This window comes from Enoplosus armatus, chromosome 9 (genome assembly GCF_043641665.1).
Source record: "Enoplosus armatus isolate fEnoArm2 chromosome 9, fEnoArm2.hap1, whole genome shotgun sequence".
Lineage (NCBI taxonomy): Eukaryota > Metazoa > Chordata > Actinopteri > Centrarchiformes > Enoplosidae > Enoplosus > Enoplosus armatus.
The window spans coordinates 12027001-12049825 of record NC_092188.1 but is presented as its reverse complement, the minus strand read 5'-3'; the positions used below and the strand labels follow the sequence as shown (position 1 = coordinate 12049825).

Here is a 22825-nt window from a genome sequence, read left to right as displayed (position 1 = left end):
TATAAATTACCCACAATGTGTAGGTTCTTTTTATGACTTGCAAGTTTTATTTTGAAATATACAGCCAGTACTGTAAATTAGAAAAAAATATATACTGCATATTTCCAAATATATAACTTCCCAAACAAACACATGAACAACTGGGGTCAACCAAAATAACTTGCTTTCTTAGAAATAAAGAGAGAAAGAAAGTATTCAATTCTGAGAGAAAGTACAAAAGCATAACTGTCACATAACTCCTCCCTTTTTTATACTTTTACATACACATGCCCTACTTGAGGAAATATTTTCCTGTCCTGTTTTCCGATATGACATTCTTTCATATGCAGCAACTTTTCCTAACTCTTATCACCCAATCCTGAAAAGAAGGCTCTCCAGGCGTCTTCCAGTTCCTGAGAATAATTTTATGTTATGTTAATGTTTACATTTTTAACTGTAGACTTAAAATATGACCTTAGTGTCCTCAATGGAAGCTACAGACCTGGTCCACACGAACCCTCAGATGTATTTCTGATTCAGATCTATTGGACAAAACTTCTTACAAATGTGAGTCTATGTGCGTCAGTCTGTTGGTTCTGGACATGGTCAGTGTGATTTATTAGATTCTGTAGCATCCTCTAACATATTTTAGTGGTATTAAGCTCATTAGTGGGTAAAAAAGAACCATAAATATAACAATGCTATGAATTATACAACCAACCTGCAGAGATACTGAAATCCTCACAGCAATATTCCATTTTATTAAAGTGTCTTTTCTTAAGTCAATATTTTCTCATAACCAGACAGTTTGGGCTGATTTGTGATGCTGAGATAGTTCCACTGATATGATGCCATCTTTAGAGGCGCTCAGCTGAAGGTTAAATAAGCAGACTTCTCCTCACTTCAGTGAGCAGCTGCATTCTGCAAGGTGTGAAAGAGGCTTGTATTGCCTTTAAGACACCACCAAGCATAAAGTGACATATCCCCATTTAATGATCTAATTCATAACGTTCACCATCAGAGGAAATGACAAAGCAGACATGTCGGTATAAATCAGTGTGTTTATTTAGTGTCTTAATAATTTAAGAGTGTTGAACAGTGGGTGTGACACTCCTCTGGCGGACCATCATGACCTTACAGTATCTGCTGTAGTGATCTAAAGCCTGCTTCGCTCTTCGTCTTTGGACACACAGATAAACTACAGATTATAACGATCCCGGTCTGCCTCTGCTGCCCTGTTCGATCCATCGACTGGGAGGCGTCAGTCTCTAACGCACACATAGCTTCATAAGTAGAGCCAACATTCCTGAGTGGCCTCTTGGACAGAAATTAGCAGCTCCCATCAGTCTTACATCAGTCTCTATGGAGACCAAAGCTTCTACAAGCTTAATGCACTATCATTAAAAACTAAGGCTGCCTAGGTGTATGATTCATTCTCTCACATTGAATCTAGGCTACACAGATCACAGACAGCTGTGCTCTGAAGCTAGTTATACTCTCATAATCCAGTCTGTGTACCAGTCCCATAGGCGCTGACAGAGGTTAATCCGTTGCAGCGCTGTAAGTCCCTCTGTGGAAGTTGCCTGCAATGAGATGAGGCTGAAACGGTAAGTGTGTCTGTTCTGGTCCTGTTGCTGATTTGGGCTACGGTGCTGTAGATCCCTCCTGTTTCTCTTTGTAGACTCGCACAATGGCCTCACACACAAACTGGAACTGACACTGAAACACAACAACATACAAAGTGTTATTAGCTGTTAGACAACACCACTGTTTTTTTAAATACTGTAACACTGGTTATATTACATATTTTCGCTTGTCATCAAATTCTATGAAAAGAATAAATCAACAATGAAGTCATCCTACCAACACGTATTGTCTGTGAAACCAGAAGCCTGATGTAGCTTATTGCTCTGAGTCATAGAGCTCCATTGTATATAAAAATATATTTAAACACATCAATGAGCCCCACTGCACTGGGTAACATGTTTCATTATTGTAATGAACATGACCACTGTTGTTTATTTTAATCCCACATACACCGTCCTGCTGCAGTAACACTCACTCACACACTAAATCCATATTAATACGCAGCTGAAAATAGCCCCAAACATGCACTTTTTACTGCTGTTTGAGAAACGTTTACTAAAAACTTAGCTACCATGTTAGCTGCTCTGTGAGGCTGTGCTTAGTCACCATCTTACTTTAGCTTGTTAGCATGCTACCATTTGCTAATTAGCACTGAACACAAAGTGCATCTGAGGCTGATGGGAATGTCATTAGTTTTGCAGATATTTGGTCATAAACCATTTTGATGATGATGATGGTGGTAGATATAACAGTCAGGGGATCGTCAAAGTCATTACAATTCATCCTGAGGGGGACATAAAGGCGAGAACCAAATTTCATGGCAATCCATCCAATCCACAGTTGTTGAGGCATTTCACTCAAAACCTAAAATATAAACCTCATGGCGGCGCTAGAGGAAAAGTCAGAGGATGGCCATAGTTGACAGGATTTGTCATTTTTGTTGAGATATTACAGTCTGAAACACAGTGGTGGACCGGCCGACATTGCCAACCATATAGCCACGCTGCTAACATATTGCAACTGGGCAACTAAGGCCAACTACCCTTAGTTGAGGAAGTTGGAAAGAACTAAGAGACGGACTAACACATTGTTGGTTTTGATCTTTTGTTGACGATGAGAAATACAGAAAAATGTCAGCCTCCTCCTTCAACATATGGATCCTTAATATGAAGGTTTGTCCTCTGACTGTGCATGTTTCATTACTGACAGAGACACAAACACATGAGGGAAACCTGAGGTAGCGTTCCATCAGCACAAAAACATCAGAGAGAAGAAGCCTCAGGGACTGGACTCCTTCCAAAATAAGGGTGATAGTGGTGGCAGTAGTGGCCTAGAAGCAGGCTTGTGACTAGAGGGCTGCCATATTCCCAGCACTACCTCCCATCAAAGCAATGAGTAACACTTTCCTCTCCCTCGACAGATACCACTGAGGTGGCACAGAGCACGGCTTCCAACCTCCTGCTCCAGCTCACCAGCCATCAGTGTAATACTGTGGCAGCCACATATCTGTGAATTAATGAAGGTTAAAGATGACAAGACCCCACAAGTATCAAAAACTGTGACTTTAAAAAGTAATTCTGGGCACAGGAAGTCTCCTCTCCCTTACGAAAAAGTTATTTATAAGGTATTTTTTGAGAAACTCTGAGCATCAGACAGATTTGTCAATTTTCCAGAAGCTTATCACTTTCCTTAAACTGTATTTAACCACATTTCTGACATTTCAAACTAATTGCAGTGAATATAAATCATTAAAATACAAAACCCCCTGCAGTATACAGGCTCAATTTTGAATATATAAAAAGGAAAACAAAGCTCTCCACAAGCTCCACAAGTTTCACCCAAAACTCTCTACATGATCTTTACTTGCTGTCGTCTGTTTATTGGAAATTTTAAACTGCACTTCTCAACAAACACTAATGTTCTCTGTGGTTACATCCCACCTTGTGTCACACCTAAGAAAAAAGGGTTTTCCACCTGACGGATATTCCTATAAGCACTGTGAACACAAGCTCAACTCAAGTAAAAAAAAAAAAAAAAAAAGATTGAATAAGGGGGCTAAAATCACTGTGGCCTATTTGGTAAATACGAGCTAAGCTTTTTAGCATGCAGCCTTGTTCTGTTTCTCTGTACCGTGGTCTGAACCATCATGGCTCGCTGATCTCTCAGTGTTTTGACAATGTCCAGCGGGAACACCGGCCGACCCTCATCCAATAGAGTCAGCGCCGTTTCCATGGTGATCAGAACACCTGTCCGTCCAATCCCGGCGCTGAAAGAGTAATTCAGAGACAAACACAGCATTAAGTGTACAGTACAGGTGGGCACAGTGCATGCTGGCAGCGTTCAATTAGAGTGTGGGTGTGTTACCTGCAGTGTACCATTAGTGGTTCTTCACCTCTCCTCCTCTCCCTGACCGAGCTGATGAACAGCAGGAAGTCTGAAGGGTCATCGGGTACGCCGTGGTCCGGCCACGCCACATACTGCAGGTGTGTGACTGCACGTTCCTCCCCCCGCTAACACACACAAATACACAAATAAAAAAAGAAAGGCAGATAATCAGAGAGAATTTAAGTGTTGCATAACCTGTATCTAAAATGATAAACATGTAACCTTTGGAAAATATCACCCACATGAGACTACAAGCTCAAACAATATTCAGCATGTAACAAAAACCCACAGAGGGTGTAGTGTAAAAAACAGAGCAGGTGAGCACAACAACCTGCACGTGACCAGTAGGTGACACTGAGATTAGGACTTGAAGAGGGACACAGTGAGATGAAAACAGGAGAGAGGACAGAGGAAAAGACCAGAGCTGGGGGGGGGGGGGGGGAAGTGAAGGCGGGGAGGAGAACGGCTGAGTTTAGAGTTTCTAATGGTCATGTGGCCTGTGACTCCATGCAGGGATTAACTCGCTCCGCCAGAGGAACAGATGGGCCCACACAGCAGTATCTGTGTATGCATGTGTGTGCATTCAGACTTCATGCCTCCTTGAGCATTATCTGTTTATTTACCTGTTCGCCATGAAAGTCAATGTGGAAAACAGCTCCTTTAATCTGATTATCTACCACATAAACTTCTCAGAATGACCCGTACTCCGACACATGGGCGTGCCACAAAATATGTTAATACAAACTTATGTACACGCCCACCCACGCACACACATACACATCAAACCTCCCACACGGAAGTGACTGTATGTTGGCTGCAGACAGTTTGCCAGGAGTGGCTGCTGCCTGTGGTGAGCTCTGTTGTGTGACATATGGCACAAACATGGTACATGTCAAAACAGAAAAGCTCTGTGTTGTGTGACCACTGTCATGCTTTGCACTTTTTAATCGATTAATCTTCCCACTATTTTCTCGATTAGTTGCTTGGTCTATATAGGATCAGAAAACGGTCTTGTTTTGTCTGACCAAAAGTCCAAAAACCCAAAATATTGAATGTTAAGACAAAGAAAAGCAACACATTATCACATTAGAGAAGCTTAAACAAGAGAATGTTTCGATTTTATACTTAAAAAAAATAGGTACCAAGTAATTTCCTGTTGATCAACTAATCATTGCAGCTCTATTTGCTACTGTACCTGCGTGTGTGTCAGCGTGAACTGCCGCGTCACATACGCCAGGTTACACTCCTCGGAGTGACACTTCACCCGCATGTGCCCGTAGTCCTTCACTTCCGGCGGATGCGGCCAGTACTGGTGGCACTTAGTCTGCAAGCGTATATATATGACATCACCAACAAAGGACATTACAGCTGACATGAGTCATCAGTCAGGATACAATTTACTACTGCTGCGCACGGCTCTCATGAAATCAAACTCATATTCAACAGCATGGTACGTTCCAGCCGGCAGCCTGAGGAACAAAAGCAATTCATCAGGAGCAGGATGCGAACTGATTGTTAAATTGTATGTGTGCGTGTATATGTGTGTATGTGTGTGTGTGTGTGTGTGCGTGTGTGTGTGTGTGTGTGTGTGTGTGTGTGTGTGTGTGTGATCTTAGAGAGTAGAGAGAAACTCGGGGCACTTGACAAATATCAGGAAAATGATCAATTAATGAAAGCATCTGGTTACCAAGCAACAGCTGAGACAGAGACATCTTCATTCAACAAGACCTTGATATGTCGCTGCCTCTGTCTCTGTCTTCACCCTCAAATTACTTATGTTATTGGCACCCTGCTCACACTTTACATTGAGCGACTCTCTACACTGTGAAATCCTATAATTACTCACAACTGAGCCAATTTATTATTTTTGTGTGCAAACATCACCGCTGGACCTTGTAATTACAGTAATCATGTAGCAAATAAAACATCATGTAATAATGTGCGAGCAGTTCTGCAGTAATCACTGTGAGCTGCAGCGCTGTGTAATTTCAAGTGTCTCCCTCACTGTTTACTCATTTCCATTCCTGCGTGAATGTGGCTGTTTACAGTATAAAAGTGTGGAAGCATGTATACCCGTCCCCTCTCTGTCAGGGTTGTTAGCATGATGATGGTGTGTGTCTGTTGCTCCCAAACAGTCTGCCAAAAGTGAGTGCAGGTCTGTGGCAATGGACCCTGAGCCGCAACATAACGTAAACATACACCAGACACTGGGGGCGCCACCTAAGAGACAGACAAATAAACAAACACACAGATACACACACACACACCACACGGAGGATGAGTTTACATTAAATGTCAGATGGGGACAAGGCACACAATTTCATATAAGGGATGCGCACCGTGATGTGGCTGGCGTTGATGTAGTCCTCCTGGCCCTGGAGCACCACTCTGGTAGCATCATCTGAAAGGAGAGCAGCGTGTGAGCCGTCGACATACCACAGGCTCAATTAAATTTCACCAGGTGCCACAGCTTCAGATCAAGGTAAGAAAGGTTTACTTACAAGGTAAAACATCCTTATATCGATTCTTGTCCATGTTCTCAGAAAGCCGAGCACAGTTTAGTGACAGACCAGGCTTCCTCCTGTATAAGTTCTGGAAATCACAAGCACACAAACACACACATGCGCGTCAACACACACAGAAACATACACAAACAAAAACTACAAATTCCAGGCCAGTCATGACATCTTTGTTTTCGATTGTCAGGAGTTTGAGTTCAAGTGAAGATTAGGGACAACATCTGTCCCAAAATCAGCACTTTAAATGCTCATTATGATCCCCCCAAATAGCTGAGAGGGACAAACTAAATCCTGCTTAAAATAAAGATGTACTTTGGTCCTGCTTATAAATACACTTTTAAATACCCGTTCACTGTTTAGCTCCCACCTTTATTTCAAATACCTCAAAATGGAAACAGAGTGTGCCAGACTGTATTCCTCTCTCCAGCTGTCTCATTGATTCCTCCAGTGTCGTGACCCTCTCCGACTGGCCAGATGACTGCGGCTTCTCTCCCTGTGATTGGCTGGTGAGTGTGAGGGCGGGAGGTAACTGCAGCAGGGGTGCCACCCGGCCAGGACCTGGAATGCAAGGACAGTTCAAGGCTGTGATGAATATTCATAGAAACATGATGAGACAGACTTGTTTCTTCTTCAGCAGTTCTGTCTCTCCGTTACACACACACACACACACACACACCTTTACGTCTGATAAGCAAGGCCAGCTCTCTGGAGTGCGACTCTCTGCTGGCTCGTATGAACATGACGACCTGGTCATGCGTGTGTTCAGAAATGTCTCGACCGTTGATGAGCACCACCAGGTCTCCCTCCAGGAGTTTGGGCTCACATCGACCTGCCTACAAACAACACTGGGTCATTTAAGAGCTGACATCTTCGCACTGTCCATCAATCTGCCTTTCAATCAGAGCTGCAACTAACTGTCAGAGCTTGACCGATATATTGGCTGATATTAGTTTATTGCAGATATATCAGTAACAGTGTATATCTCAGCTGATGAGTAAAAAGAAACTGCAGAACAGAAATGCCAAAGTAAATTTGAGGTGCTTTAGAAACAGTATCACTATTACTTAGTTTGTCTAAGTAATAACTGTACAATGTCTCGCTCAGTATGTGTCTTGGTCACAATTAAAAAAAAAAAAAATCTAAGTGATCCGAATCAAGATATGTTGTTTATGTTTTGTGTTTATGTTAAAAACATTACTATCGGCTTGGATATATTCTTATTGTTTATTTTAAACTACCAAATATTGATAACAGTATCAGCCTCAAAGATCCATTATTGGTCAGGTTATACTAACGTTTTTATTTTTAATTATCAATCAATCGGTCTTAAATAATCAACTAATTGTTTGAAAATAGTGAAAAATGTCTTGCTCATTATGTATCTTGGTCACATGTTTTTTTACTATCACATCGGCACTTATAAATTTGAACTATTAATTAGGGGCCAATTAATTCTCAGTTGAACGACAAATCAATCCATTTGGCTAATTGTTACAGCTCTCTTTCAATCCAGTACATTTGGCTAAATATCTATCTATACTGTGTTTAGTTATTTTGACACAACCTGGAGACACCAGGCCGTCCAAACATATCCTGAGTCTGTTCTTACCGGAGAGTCAGGTTTAACGTGGGATATGGCCAGAGGCATCTTCTGATCCACCCCACCCTAGGAGGAGTTGGGAAATCAAATGGAGCAACAGTGGAGGAGTGACAACACCAACATAATTTGTGTACGTAAAATCAAACACATAAACATAAAACTCCAGACACACACAAAGAGTGTAAGAGAGAGACCCACTTTAACATTGAAGCCAAACTTGCCCTCATGATCGGGGGCGATACAGATCAGCATCAAGTCACCGTCGCCGAGAGCTCTCTGCATAGACACAAGTACTCAGAATCAACACACATGGATGGATATGCAGCAGTACACTTATATGGAGCTGATGATGAGATAACGGACCTTATCGTAGTGGTGTGAGCTGTGGTCACCATCCTCCTCTCCTGTAATGTCATCAGTTTGCAACAAAACCTCATCTGTCACATAAAATCTGAAATAAAGAGATTTTTTTCACCCTGATTTGTAGATTAACAGATGACTTTCAGATGTGATCACAATATAATTTTGATACTCCCGTATCTTAACAATCTTTTCCCCCATGGTTAACACACTTTGACAACACACCAATGATTTGGGGAAAATATTTACTATTTACTATCTGGTGGTCTACACAATGTTAATCAAGTTTGTACGAATAATCACAAATTTAACCACTCTCTATTTTCCAAACATCCAGATATCAAAATGATACCTCTACCTAGAATCAACCACCTTGTCAGAGGCTAACGAGTGTAGGAAATCTTATTTATAAGCTTATTTACCAGACAACCGCTGGGAGTTTTTTTTAGTAGTCTGGCCAACTCATGGAATGTTAATTGTCTAAATCTTAGTACATTTGGTGGCAACAGCTGTCACATCAGTTGTTTAAACAGTCACTAATTAAAACTTGGCTGAATTGAGAGAGACTGAGCGTGTGCCTGAGAAGTGTTGTGACTGATACTAACTGATGCGGTGAAGCATCTCCCTCACTGTCCTTGCTGCTGCTCACGGACGCCCTGTACGTGTAGAAGACGTCCTCCCCCTCTGACATGTCTTTCAGGTCATTGGTCAGTTCAACTGAGGATGGGCGAGGTTTACGGATGCCATGGCGAACTCGAGGACTTCGCCTGCCAGAGAGACAAAGCAGCAGTCAGGTTGGTTTTGCTCAAAACCAGGCGAGTGTAAGGTGACAGATGACAGGACACATTGTGAGCACATTGTGACAAAAACTGCAGTATGTGCTTATAGTTGGGGTTGATCCTGCAGGTCGTACCAGTTGGGGGTGCTTGGGGGCGATCTAGAGGGCAGACTCTTGGTCTCTAGATACTCTGATGAAATCGACCTCTGCAGGACTGGGTTCCACACCATCCCTCCCACCACACGCTGGCACACTGGACCACTGCAAATTAGGAAGGAAAAGACATTTGGAAAAGTTCACTATTTATGACAAGAATGCACACGCGCATGTAAACGTCCATGTGCAGGCCCACCTCTCAGTTTTACTGTTGCCGAGGCCCAGGTGTTGTGTTATCAGCTTTCTGTAGGACTGAACTGTGCTGTTGCTGTGTTTGGGGCTCCTGGCAGTCCGGTTGGAGCTGAAGAAGGAGTGATGATCCACGCAGGACCTCCACAGGTTCTTACAGGTCTTGGGACAGGGCAGAACCAGAGACACCTCACAATCCTGGGTCTCCCCCTGCAACATACAGAGTTTAGACTTCTTGTAAAGCTTCATATTGTAACTCAAATATTCAAGGTCACGTCTCTGTTAAGTTGCTCAGGTTGCTTTTGTTGCCAGCAAGAAGACACTGCCTTTTCTCATATTTGTTATGAATTATTTATTATTTACTAACTGCAAAAAGTGTGGATATGGATCTATGTAGAACATGTAGTAGTAATAGTCAAGCTTGTATTTGTGAATGTTGGTGTTGAGCATAAATGCCCATGTCCCACAAGAAAAAAACAAACATTTCTAATTTTAGCTCTAACTACATCACAGCTCAACATAAAAACAATCCCCAAAGAATTGTGCTGACTTTCCATGGATTTACTAGCCAAGTGTGTAGAGCAATTAAAAGCAGCAACTTGTCCGGAGCAGATCTTTAATCTATTATGAACAAACAAATGGTAGAGGGACTCACATGTTTACGCTTCAGATGTATAAGAAAGCGTTTCCTCTTGAATGAAATCTTGATGATGTTCCCCCTACATGTGAAGAATGCCATTGGTTGAAAGCTTACAGAAAATACAGGAAACAAGCCGTGTAATTAGTGGCATCGTCACTCACCAGGGGAAGAAACTGGAGCAAATCATATTACAGAATATTGCGACACCACTAGAGGCCAAACCCACCATCAGAGGGGTGTCGTTGGCGTCCTGAGAGGAAGAAAGATGAGACAAAAAAAGTGTTGTACACGTTAAACTAGAACAAAAGATATTAAATCAAATTAAATTAATCGAGGCAATCACACTACCATGGCAGCATGCAGCTCCACTCCATACAACTCCAGCGTCCTGGCTGTGTTGAGGAAACACAGCTCTGCCTCGCTCTGCTTCAGCCCCCTGGGAACACACACAAGAAAACACACATTCAACACCATGAAACTACTGCACAACAAACCAGTGGCAACTAGATGTCTGAATTACTTGTGCTGTGGGTGCAGATCCTCCACTTTAGACAGGAGGTCTTCATCCTGCTCAGGGATGAAGTGGCACTTCGAGAGGTAACCAGGAAGTCGGGACGGACAGTGATCCCCCATCTCCGCTGCAGGTGATTGACAGAGACACTGAGCATCCACACAGAAACACACAACCAGATCCACACACTGACATCTGGGGTGCTCTAAGTGAGCTGCTGCTTATTGAGAGCATCCACAGCAGGAATAATTACTCACATAGTTATTATTAAGTCATTAATCATTTGTTTCTCTAGGAAGAGATAGGACTCACACTGCACAGCGTAAGAGGCCAACACTACAGCTGCACTCAGCGGGCACTGCAACCTGCAATCATACTCTATGATTATACATCGTAACAGCTAAATACACACAAGGGGATGGGTGGTTGAGTTTGAGTGTTACTAACCGTCCTTCTCTAATGTCACTCCTGATCTGGAGGAAGTACAGGTGCCTGCAGGGACGAGACAACAGGAACTTTACCAACTCACGCCTGCATTGTCTGTTTCCTGCAAAAACCTCTTTAAACATATTGGTATTTTTAGCCACGCTACTGCCCTGGCTCTAGGGACGGTAACGTCCAGACTGAAATATGTCAATAACTATTCAATGAACTGCAGTTAAATTTTCTACAGACTGTCATGGTCCCCGGAGGATGAATCCTACTAAATTTGATGATGCCCTGACTTTTCATCTGCCACCACTAGCAAGTCTGGCAAGTTTTAGTCGCAACAATCCTCCTAACTTTGGGGATCCTCTGAATTTTCCGCTAGCAAATGTTAGCATGCTAACACACTAAACTAAGGTGGTGAACAGGCTAAACATTATAGCTGCTAAAGACCAGCATGTTAACATTGTCTTCGTGAGAATATTATCATTTAGTTCAAGTGAAGTAAGAAATGTCAGAAATAAACAGACACCAATAAGTCATACAACTTTCTCCAGATCAATATCTAGTGATATATGACCGCTACAAAAACAAACATAACTGAGATGCACATACACTAACCTTGTCTGTTCATGCTGCAGAGAGTTGGGATCAGATATGAAGAATCGTACTCGGAAGTTTAGATAAAAGGGAGAAGCAAGACCTGCAGAGAAATATCGTTCTGTCACAAACGGCATATATATGGTCGTAAGTTCATCTGAATCCTCTACTGGGACCTCTTGTCTGCAATCTATAAATGTATTGAAATATATTCTAAAACAACATTTTAAAAAGGATTTCTCTAGAGAAGTAAGTCTAGTCAAAGACAGTGAATTCTCTGGAGTCAGATACCTTTTATCTGCTTCTTCAAGGGTTTCTCAGGCTCCAACCATCTCTGAGAGAAAGAAATTCATTAAGTGTAATGGTTAACTGGAGCTAAAAAAAAAGCATTTATGTAAGCATACCCTGTGGTTACCATTGTCTAAACAGCAATCAGCGAGTGCAATACATTACAGTCTCAGCCCAAATGTGCAGCAGATGAACAGTGAGCTCACAGGAGAGTGTGTGTTGGCTGTGATAGAAGCGATGGCTGTGCTGGATTCTCTGATCTGCAGACAGAAGAGCTGCCTCTCTTGCAGGCCCAGGTGGTCACATACTTGGTCCAACAGAACCACACCTTCATCCTGCTTCTGAAAGATGGAAACAACAAACAACATTAATACTAGCCAAAACTTTGAGTGACATTTAACGGTTGCTTATTATTACATCTAAATATACTGTGCCATATGTTGCAGTCGTGCTTAATGTATATATATAGGGAGATAGGGAGTTTCTCCGTGGTCATTTTGAATGTTACAAATAAATAAATCACGCAAAAACAATCAATAATGCATATATCCAGGTGGAAATCAGATTCTCAAAAGACCATCTGCAGCACAACACTGTAGTTTAGCTATTCATTGCTTTATTAATCACTCTGAGGGATAACCCGCAGCTCATTCACATTTTCTCTCCGTTTTTCTCCCCTCTTTCAGTTACCGGAAGCGTATTCACATCACAAGAGGACCATGTTTACTGTAAACTGCGGCGAACAGTGTGTTGTTATAGCAGAAAACACAACATTTTTTGATGTGTGTGTGGACATAACATCTGGGTGAAGATCAGTTTAATCCGGCCACAAAATCCTAATGGTCTTTTTCAGCGAAGAAATGTGTGAAAAACTAAAAAATATAAACGTTATGTAAACACGAGAAACAGAGGAGCCGTAATAAGACGACGGCAACGGAGGGTTCAATATTGGAATCCTCCTGTACATTACAACCACAGCACTCACCCTACTCTCCCACCGTTCACATAAAGATGCTGCACAGCTGCTGTCCTGGAAAGCAATACTGCGATTGCCGTCCTGCATGTGTATGTATGTCAGTGTGTGTGTGTATGTGTGTGTGTGTGTGTGTGTGTGTGTGTGTGTGTGTGTATACTGCTGTCAGGCTGCGTATGACATGATATGCTGATGATGTAAAAGGCTCCTAAGTGTGAAAAGGAGGTGATTGTGTCCTTCAAAACCCAAGGTCACGGTGCTGAACGAGAGGTGTGGATCAATGGGAGCGGGAAAGAATAGTCGTCCACTATATCATGCGGTGACACTACGATCATTAGCAGAGCACAAAGACAGATAGGCACAACACATGATCTCCTCAACGACTGACAGGAAGCAGTGTGTGTATGTCTGTCTGTGTGTGTGTGTGTGTGTGTGTGTGTGTGTGTGTGTGTGTGTTACGCACGCTGACTCTGAAGGTCTCAATAGTGCCGTCCAGCAGCTGAACTAGGCAGAGCAGGTCCGGTTTTGGCATGTCTGTTACCACGGTAACTCTGCCTCCCTCTCAAGACAAACACCCTGCCCTTAGCTCGTCACTGAGAGGAGACCTGGAAACACACACACACACACATACACACACAACCACGAAAACAGTGTCAGATGTTTCGAGGCTGTTGTCTTCAAATGAAAGCACCTCCCTCAGGATGACATTGTGTGGTGAGTAATATATGTGCTGGATGGAGCATCGGGCTGCAGTGAGTAATGCGCCGTGAATGCGAAGGAGTGACTGTGTTTGTGTGTGTGTGTGTGTGTGTGTTTGGGTAATTCCTTATTATTTGGCCTGGGTCTGAACATGTCCCTTCCCTCTCCCTGCTGCTCTCACTCTGTGTTTCTCCGCCTTTCGCAGGCAGCTGAATGATAAGAATGTTAAACATTTTCAGAGTTGAACACGCCCATCAACAGCACCACCGACTGATCTCAGAGCAGACGCTGAAAGCAATGCACACATGCACTACCTATGCATGCACGGCAATAACTTACTTACTTTTGAGAAAATCTATCTATCTATCTGTGTGTGTGTGTGTGTGTGTGTGTGTGTGTGTGTGAGAGCATCTATATGCAAGCAAGTGTATGTACGCACATGTGTCCTGTCTTAGTTTCCAGGTAAACGATTAATGGATCCAGGCCGGCCTGTCTCACACTGCTTCTGAAAGGACACACAGTGTTTGAGTTAATGTTTGAACACAGTGACACACTGTGAATATATTAAAACTGAGCTGGTCCCAGTTTGATGTGACTTTCCATAATAACCCTCTCGCAGGCAGGCGTCTAATGAATTTACAAGTAAATGCTACATTTAAAAGCAACTTCATCATGATGTAGAGACTATGACGTCACTGGGTGTTTTGCATCTTGCATCTATTTCTGATATGTTGAGGTTTGTGCCCACATCACAGCTACAGATGAGGAAATAAAAACAGAATTCTCTTACTTTATGATGATTTTTCCACCATAGCCTTATCTGTACAAGATATAAGTGTACATTACAGGATATAAAAACACCTAGCATAGATGTTAAAGCTCAAATCTGCAGCCTGCTTCAGCAAACGTACACATACCAATGAATAAACCGGGCCTATCTCAGTGCATTAGGCCCATATTTTAGTTGTCCGACTCTCCCAGTCTGTCGATAATGGACTCTGCGGTGACCTCGCTGTACTTTGAGCCACAGCGCGAACAAGGAACCTGTTGACAACCTGAAGTTTTCTACAGCTACACCCAAAAGGAGGAACACTGCACTGGCAAACTTTCCTCCAACCACGGCTGTACTCGTAGCTACAACTTGGCCAAGTGAATGTTTTTGTGGGAAGAGAAGGTTTAGAAGACAAAAGCAAGACGTGTGTACCTCAGTCGTCCCGCTTCAGAGACGGATCATATTCCTCAGACTGTCCGCTGTGGAAACCTCGGGACGGGGCGCGTCGGTCGGGCCAGGTAGAGTTAGGTAAATATCCGGGACAAGTTTCTCATCCCTGGCTGCGCTGACTCCGCGCGGCCCCGCCCCTTCGCCGCGCGCGCGCTCCCGGTGGGATGCGCGCTCCGGGGGAGGGGGGGGGGGGCGCGCAAAGCATAGGAAATACAGTACAGCGCATTACATCACATCAGTGGAGGAAGAGGTATTCAGATGTTTTACTGAAGTATCAAAAAAGTATCAATACCACAGTGTAGAAATACTGCATTCTTATTTTAGTAAAAGTACGAGCATCAAAATATACTTAAAGTACCACAAGTAAAACAAATTGTAAACATTGCCAGCCTGTAATTGAGAAGAGAGACAAGTATACATTTTAAACCATCTTTAGAGAATTAAGACAAAGCAGATAAGTGTAGTCGAAAATATTTGATCAAAACCAAACAGTCTAAAATTATTTTCTTCATCGATTAATCAGTAGATTATTTTTTCAGAAACTCAGAAAGTTTAGCATTGTTTCTTGAAAAAAACTACTTCATAAATCAATTATCAAAATTATTGCAGATTAATTAATGAAATCAATCAACTCATTGACTAATCGACTATTGTTCTATTATTGCTCTACTCAAAGGAAAGTCTTAAATAGAGGATTGATCCTGATTTCTTCTCTTGGATGAGCCACTTCAAAGTTTAATGAAGTATCCGGTTCAAATCAGGAGAGGCGATACGGCAATGTGAAAGGAAAAGTGTTATTTGTCCTCTTCTGACACAAAACTGGTGTGATTGGGATAAAATCTATTCACTGACAAGGTGCTGATGGCAAGATGCTGTTTCTGTCCATTCATATAAAGACACAAATTACTACAAAAAGGAAAATAGAAAGGTTTCAGTCTTCTTCAGGAGTTCCTCTTGTTTGCTGTCACCATCTACAGGACAGATGAAGTACTACTGCTGTGTGTGTGTTCAGCATGAAAAATGTACTGTGGATACTGCATGTAAACTACTGTATAAAATGTCTTATTGCAACATTATTAAAACACAACCAATAACTACTAAAGGCTTGTTTACTTATCTGTAACACTCTGACAAAACATGTTGAAAGAGTTTATAAAAGTTTTTATTTATTATATTATTTACCTTACATATAGGGCACACATACAGTATGTCTAAAATAAGATTTGCTAACCAGTATAATCTCATCAGCGGTGAAGTATTCAGATCCTTTACTTTACTCTATCTATCTATCTGAACAAATACAATAAGTTTACCCTACACAAATGAATGAAGGTAGTGCCCTTGTGTTTTAGTGCACTGTAGCTTGTGCCTAATGTATATTTTTGCTGCTGAAGCAAATCTGAAAGCAAGCTGCTTTGACCCAACATTTCCAAGGTCAAAAATCTGTCTGCAGCTGACATGACAACCATGAGTAAGAAAAAAAACAAGACATGACATGACTCCAGGTCAGAGACATCGCTGATTTAAGAGTTAGTGTTGGTTAAAAGGGTGAAAATGAGATTGGTGCTGGTGATAAAGGAGATAACCGAAACTGAGTGGTGTAGGTGTTATGATGACATTCTGCAGGTATACAGTTTGAATTTGGTTAATCTTTTCCTGCCTGGCCTGGTGCTGGAGCAGATAACCTGTCCTGTCTGGCAGGGGTTGCTGACCTGCTGTCTCTCGGGTGCAGGAATGCTGTTAGACTGTTGAGACGTTTGCGTTGTGTTCAGCGTCACCTGTTGCATGACCCGAGAGGCAAAACCAGCCCCAGCCAGTTCCCCTGCCATCAGAGTGATGGGACAAGAAGTGTCAGACTGAGGGCGGTCGGTCAGACTAGCAGAGACCAGTTCACTTTGGGGTGACGGGGGGGAAGTGGGGGAGGTTTTTTCTCTCTCTCCTTCTGTGGCTCCCACCACCACTGTAACAGAGAGGAACCTCCCCCTGTTGCTGTCTGAGGATCAGTTTTCTGCAACAGTAACCAGTAAGACACTCTGTACCAACTCTGACGCCCTGAACCCAGCGGCTCCAAATTTAGACACAGAGACACATGGACAAACTTGACGTTATTTCAGTATCTGCACTTCATGTCCCATTTATCTTAGTCACACCCTCTTATTCTGTCCTCATACTGTTTTCTTCTGCTCATTTACAGTTTGAGACAATGCTTCCTCTTTGCTCAACCTTTGGGCTTATTTTAACTCGTGACAAAGCCCGGTCACTCCTTTTATCTGCTATTTGTGTGTATCTTCTATAACGTCTTTTGTTTTCCCAGATGCCAAAGATTAATTTAATACCTCTCCGTCTCTCTCTTAAGAATTTGTTTACCACCAACTGTGCCAGACTCAAGATAGCTTTTCTTTCTATTTCTATTTATTATATAATCACATGTTGATATAAATTTGAGATTATGTAATTCAGTCTCCAACAGGAGAATTTGGATTTGATAGAGTCTGTGAATGATATAAAAGCTGCTGTATGTAAAGCTGTGTGTGTGCTATGCTACAGGGGTTTGGTCATATATCACAAGATGTGTGGACAGGCCCTGCCATTTGTCAGGCATGCAGCAGCCACATGAGACAGGAAGACAGATACAGAGTTGTCATGTGCTGGAATGCTGTGAGTTTACATGTGTAGTATGGTTTCAATTACCTAAATATCTGGTCATGAAAAATAATGTGTGTCACGTCTATAAAATGTCCCTGAAAGTGACAAAGTAATACCCAGTCTGTGTATGGGCTGCACCATTACTTCCAACCATATTGGTCAGTGAATATGGTGTGTATGATTTGTTGATTTTTCTCTCCTGTTCAACATACAGTACATGTTTGGCTGACTCGCATGCGCGCGCGCGCGCACACACACACACACACACACACACACACACACACATTAATTGAGTACACGTCCCACTATCGCTGTTGCCACCCACTCACAGACTTAGTGGTGGTATTCAGTCCTCCCTCCAACCACCTGTGACTGGCAGTGGTGGAAGAAGTACTTAAGATAATTTACATCAGTAAAAGCAATGCCACAGTGTAAAAATACTCTGTTACCAGTAAAAGTTCTTGTGGAGTAGACGTATAAAGTAACAGAAAAATTAAATACGGGTACCTCAAAATTGTACTTTACTACGATACTCGAGTAAATGTACTTCTTTAGATTGCACCCCCTGTGACTGGAATATGTGAGGAGAAAGAAATAAAACGTTTCTTTGATAAGAAAGTCAATTGGGTTATTTCATCAACCGCGTGACTACAGGGCAAAGCTCGTGAGCACACGGTTCCGCGAGGGTGCACGAGCTCAGTATGTTGCCTTCAAGTGCTCAGGACTACGACTCACTACTTGTTGCGCATTCTTGGAGCCTACTATGGATTGTAGCTAAAAAACGTGGTGTTATTTACAATTGAACGTGATCTGTAGCCTATGCATCGTTATGTGTAGATAGGCCTATTAATTTGGTACCCCTTTCGAGTAAGACTCTTTATAAAGGGTGTATAAACTGTAATTAATGGATTTATTAATAGTTTATGAACATTTACTAATGCTTCAGTTATAAAACATTGATACAGATAATTTTCAGCTTAAAGGTTTATTATAAGCTATCAAGTCTGTAGTTAAAGGGTAATGGCTCTAACTCTCCAAGAAACCATCATCATCTGCAATTATATATGTTAATAAATCACAAATAAATGGGTCTAATAGAACATTTTCTAACCTTGGGGTTAGGTTCCTGTAAAGGGTCACAAAATAAATCTGAGGGGTCTTGATGTGATTAACAGGGTACAAGAAGAAAAACCAAAAAGTTCTGCTGCACAAATCAATTTTTGGACTTTTCTCAAATCTTTGCTGTTTTGGGATATATTGGATAATTATAAACAATAATTTAAAATGAAACCATCAGAGAAGTTTGAAGTGGAAATCAGTGTTTGGTAGAGATGCTAACAACTCATAGACACCTGAAACGTGACAAGAGGCCCCTAGACACAGCTTTTTTCTAAGCCAAAGAGACTGGGGATAACTGGTTAAATATGTAAAAATATATAATTTTTGTATTTTAAAAGCTTACCATATTCCTCTGAAATGTAGTGGAGTTGAAGTATAAAGTAGCATGAGAAGGAAATACTCAAGTAAAGTACAAGTGCCTCAAATCTGTACTTAGCCTACTTGGTTACATTCCATCACTGACGGCTGTCACTTTAGGTCGCTCATGTGCGCAAACTTCATCACTTCGACATCTCCGAGGTTACATAAACGCAGCATTACCGGTACTCTGGTCTCCTGCGTCAACTGTCTTTTAACTGAGCAGCAGCACACTGAAGATTTGGGACAAGCGGGGCGGTTCTACTGCTGGACAGTCTGTCTTCGCTGTCAATTAGCTAACTGTTCTCTTTTCCTTTTAATTGTTTTACAAAACCTCTCAGTCAGTCAGTCAGTTTTCATTCAGATGACCGTGACTCAGGATCGGCCGATGACCTATGCCAAAATGAGAGGGCTTTTGTCGTATTTCTCAGGTGAGGTTATCTTGCTAACCGGCGTTCTTTAAGTTACGTTAGTTTAAGTTTGACCGTTAACTAGCTAACTTTGCTAATGAATCATAGTAATGCTACGTCACACAGTCAAAAGTAACGGTTAACGCTAACGTACAAAAGTTCCGCTACAAGAGACAGAATTACCATCAATTAGAAACTGGTGACCCCTATAGTAAATATTATGTTAAACTAATATTTTAAGACGTGGTCTCTTTAAAACATAAAAAAAATGTGAAGACATAACCCAAAAGTTTGTTACAATAGTTTCTTAACTTCATGACAGTATGTCAAAGTCATGGCGACCACTTAACCACTGAGTTAAGCTGATACAGCTGTTTAACTCTTATGTAACGGTAAAGGACTAACCCCCTGCCTGTCTCACAGCTCTGCTCAAGGGGAAGACAGTTGGCTTCAGTGACTTCTTACACAAACTTGTTTCCAGTCAACAGCTCTGCCAACAGTAAGTTACCAAAAATTCATCTTTTATAGCTTTTTACTTGGTACTTAGTTTGTTAAAAAAAATCCTAACATGTACTGTTTTTGACCTCCTGATTGAAGCCTGGACCCCCAGAAAATCCTGCAGCGACAGAGCGGGCTGAGAGGAGAGGAGGAGAAAGGCACAGTGGTGAGTACAGAGGGAAGGGTTTTTTAAAAAAGACTGTGCTGCTGAGTGTTGACAGGAGATGAAACTAAATCTGACCTCTTGACCATCCCGTCCCTCTGTGTCTTTTCTCTCCTCAGAGCTCAATGAACACGCAAACCTCACAGTAAGTCATTTTTCCAGCTGATGATGAAATAGTTCGTGACACATGAAAGGTTCTGCCATTACACATTACAGAGTAACACTTAAAAGATACAGTTATAAAGAGATTATACATGGTCTCTAATTATAATTAATGGTCATTAATAAACTGTCATAAGCTGTGTAATGTGCAGTTTGTAAAAAAAAAATCAATACATTTTTTGACTTGATGTTGTGAGCAGAAGGATTATACATGGGATGGTCCCCTAAGTGGTTCCTGACCACAGGTTGTATGGTATGTTTGCCTTAGTCTCATATTGTTTTACTGGGAAGCCACTGCCCTAAGTATTCAGATAGATGGTTAAAAAGACAAGGACATTAACCACCCACAGGGTTCATTTACCTAAATATGTGATCACAACCTTGCAGCCCAAGTTATGCTATCTATGCATTATAATAGCCTATTAACAGAGCTGTGTAGCATTAATAAATAATTTATTAACCACAAATGAAGTTATTAGTGACAAACAGTATAAGAGTGTCTTATTATAAAGTAGCACTGTATCACAGCACATATCTGACAGTTTTCTTTTGTTGTGTCAACCAGGATGAAACCGTCAGATTTTGACTACCTCAAAGTTATCGGCAAAGGAAGCTTTGGAAAGGTAGGGAGTTTTTTTTCTCGCAAATAAAAAACGTTTTTTGTTGGGACAGTAAATGACACAGCTCAAACTTTCACAGGTGCTTCTGGCAAGACATAGAAAACATGGAGGCTTCTATGCTGTGAAAGTGCTGCAGAAACAGATGATTGTCAAGAGGAAAGAGGTAATCTATCTATCTATCTATCTATCTATCTATCTATCCACTTACTGTATCTGTTGTGTCTCTGTAGCAGAGGCATGTTATGGTTGAGAGGAGCGTACTGCTGAAGGGACTACAACATCCATTCCTGGTGGGGCTCCACTTCTCTTTCCAGACACCAAACACGCTGTACTTCGTCCTGGACTATGTTAATGGAGGGGAGGTATGTGTATAAAAATGACTGCTCTCTGTCAATTATGGGATGGTTAAAAACTGGGGGAGTGACCACTCGTCTGTTTGTCTTCAGCTTTTCTACCACCTTCAGAGGGAAGGGTCATTCCCTGAACCCAGGGCTGCCTTCTATGCTGCAGAGATGGCCATGGCGCTGGGCTACCTCCACTCTCTTGACATCGTTTACAGGTACATAGACCCACACACGCCAAGTTTCTTCAAAGTTTTTCTTGGCTCACCACCTGCTCACTTTGCTTGCTCATGTTTGATTTAAACATGTTCCACATGTTTAAATGATTCATGCAGGGAAATCCCAATGAAATGTTCACTTTGATAAGAGAGCTCTGCATAGAAAATGTTTTCACTAAAAACCACCATGTCCTCCAACACCACATTAAAAAATAAACAGTAATGGAAAGCAAGGTGAAACCAGAGGAAATTGAAACAAAAATAACAGCAGTAAGTTAGTATACGTTTTTGCAGGAACCCGTAGATTAAACCACCACTTTCGTCTCATCTGTTTCTCTGCCAGAGACCTCAAACCAGAGAACATCCTGCTGGACAGTGACGGTCATGTGATGCTGACTGACTTTGGGCTGTGTAAAGAAGGGGTGGCTATGGGTGAGATAATGCATACATTCTGTGGGACCCCTGAGTACCTCGCTCCAGAGGTGCTACACGGCCACCCATACAGTCCAGCTATAGACTGGTGGGGCCTCGGCACCGTGCTTTTTGAGATGCTCTTTGGACTGGTGAGTGCAGGTGAAATAATCTTTTACCTTTTCATCATGTCATCCTCTTCAGCATCTTCACCTTACTCCACCTCCCTGTTATCTCTCTCAGCCTCCGTTTTATAGCCGTAGCAAAGCAGAGATGTTTGAGAACATACTTCACGCTCCTCTGCAGCTGCGTAGTGGGGTGTCTCAGGCTGCCGGCCCACTGTTAGAGGGATTGCTGGAAAGAGACGTCTCCAAACGGTTAGGGGGGAGCCGTGACCTTGTAAGTACACACACACAAAAAAAAACAAGCAACGATGCACATAAACACACATAACCACAGAGGGTCTTATTTCGATGTGTCTCCAGGTGGAGCTGCAGGAACATCCCTTCTTTGCATCCATCAACTGGGACGACCTCCTGGCCAAGAAAGTTAGACCCCCGTTCATCCCAAAAGTGGTAGGAGGGATTCAGAAATGAGTGGAGAGCACAATTTCTTCTTAAATCAATACACAGTGTACCCAAATGTGTGTTTATTCCTTTCTCCTCTCCAGACTGGTCCCTGTGATGTGAGCTACATCGACCCCGAGTTCACGCTACAACCTGTCCCTGCCTCTGTGAATGGCAGGTGCCAGGCGGGCGGGACCAGTGAGGCCTTTCTGGGATTCTCCTTCATGAACCCAGTGGAGTACATGGCAGCAGAGCCGGGTTCATAACAACGGCAGATCCTCTGGGAGCATGTTTGTTCAAATATTTATTTTTTATGTCATAAATTATTAAATCAGTCTATTTTTAAGCACTTGACTAAAATATTCTTACACACTAACAATGGTTACACTATTAAATGACATT

The 22825-nt window shown here is 42.1% G+C and overlaps 2 protein-coding genes across 3 annotated transcripts; one reads left to right on the top strand and one right to left on the bottom strand.

Moving 5' to 3' along the window:
* Nucleotides 1-1022: 1022 nt before the first annotated feature.
* Nucleotides 1023-14962, bottom strand: ptpn3 (protein tyrosine phosphatase non-receptor type 3). 2 transcript variants are annotated; one of them, XR_011597476.1, is made up of 27 exons: nt 14895-14962; nt 14130-14195; nt 13455-13596; nt 12225-12359; nt 12022-12064; nt 11752-11833; nt 11152-11196; nt 11017-11069; nt 10714-10831; nt 10542-10629; nt 10355-10443; nt 10209-10272; nt 9561-9763; nt 9344-9469; nt 9036-9197; nt 8434-8521; nt 8269-8346; nt 8080-8136; nt 7147-7303; nt 6853-7028; nt 6453-6543; nt 6291-6352; nt 6025-6171; nt 5147-5275; nt 3942-4076; nt 3697-3832; nt 1023-1698 (listed from the first exon to the last, which is right to left on the bottom strand). XR_011597476.1 is itself a non-coding variant. In XM_070911274.1 (27 exons), the coding sequence occupies exons 3-27, from the start codon at nt 13521-13523 to the stop codon at nt 1624-1626; spliced, it is 2619 nt and encodes an 872-aa protein (XP_070767375.1). In that variant the 5' UTR covers nt 13524-13596; nt 14130-14195; nt 14895-14962; the 3' UTR covers nt 1023-1623. The 2 variants fall into 2 exon arrangements, 1 of the variants encoding a protein (XP_070767375.1); XM_070911274.1 differs by having other exon boundaries at nt 3931-4076.
* Nucleotides 14963-19398: 4436 nt separating this feature from the next.
* On the top strand, nt 19399-22702 carry sgk2b (serum/glucocorticoid regulated kinase 2b). The gene is made up of 12 exons (XM_070911266.1): nt 19399-19465; nt 19868-19943; nt 20042-20108; nt 20225-20250; nt 20833-20890; nt 20967-21050; nt 21118-21249; nt 21334-21446; nt 21790-22009; nt 22101-22256; nt 22343-22432; nt 22528-22702. Exons 1-12 carry the CDS (start codon nt 19399-19401, stop codon nt 22687-22689), a joined length of 1251 nt encoding a protein of 416 aa, XP_070767367.1. The 3' UTR covers nt 22690-22702.
* The last annotated feature ends 123 nt before the right edge of the window (nt 22703-22825 follow it).

Excerpts from the sequence above, each read along its gene's own strand:
- ptpn3 (XM_070911274.1), bottom strand. The coding sequence starts at position 13,523 with ATGCCAAAACCGGACCTGCTCTGCCTAGTTCAGCTGCTGGACGGCACT. Across the intron at positions 8,522-9,035 it reads GGAGATGCTTCACCGCATCA|ATTTTATGTGACAGATGAGG; the intron begins GTTAGTATCAGT and ends TCTTTATTTCAG. Across the intron at positions 6,353-6,452 it reads ATATAAGGATGTTTTACCTT|ATGATGCTACCAGAGTGGTG; the intron begins GTAAGTAAACCT and ends CTCTCCTTTCAG.
- sgk2b (XM_070911266.1), top strand. The coding sequence starts at position 19,399 with ATGACCGTGACTCAGGATCGGCCGATGACCTATGCCAAAATGAGAGGG. Across the intron at positions 19,466-19,867 it reads GCTTTTGTCGTATTTCTCAG|CTCTGCTCAAGGGGAAGACA; the intron begins GTGAGGTTATCT and ends CCTGTCTCACAG. Across the intron at positions 20,109-20,224 it reads AGGAGGAGAAAGGCACAGTG|AGCTCAATGAACACGCAAAC; the intron begins GTGAGTACAGAG and ends TTCTCTCCTCAG.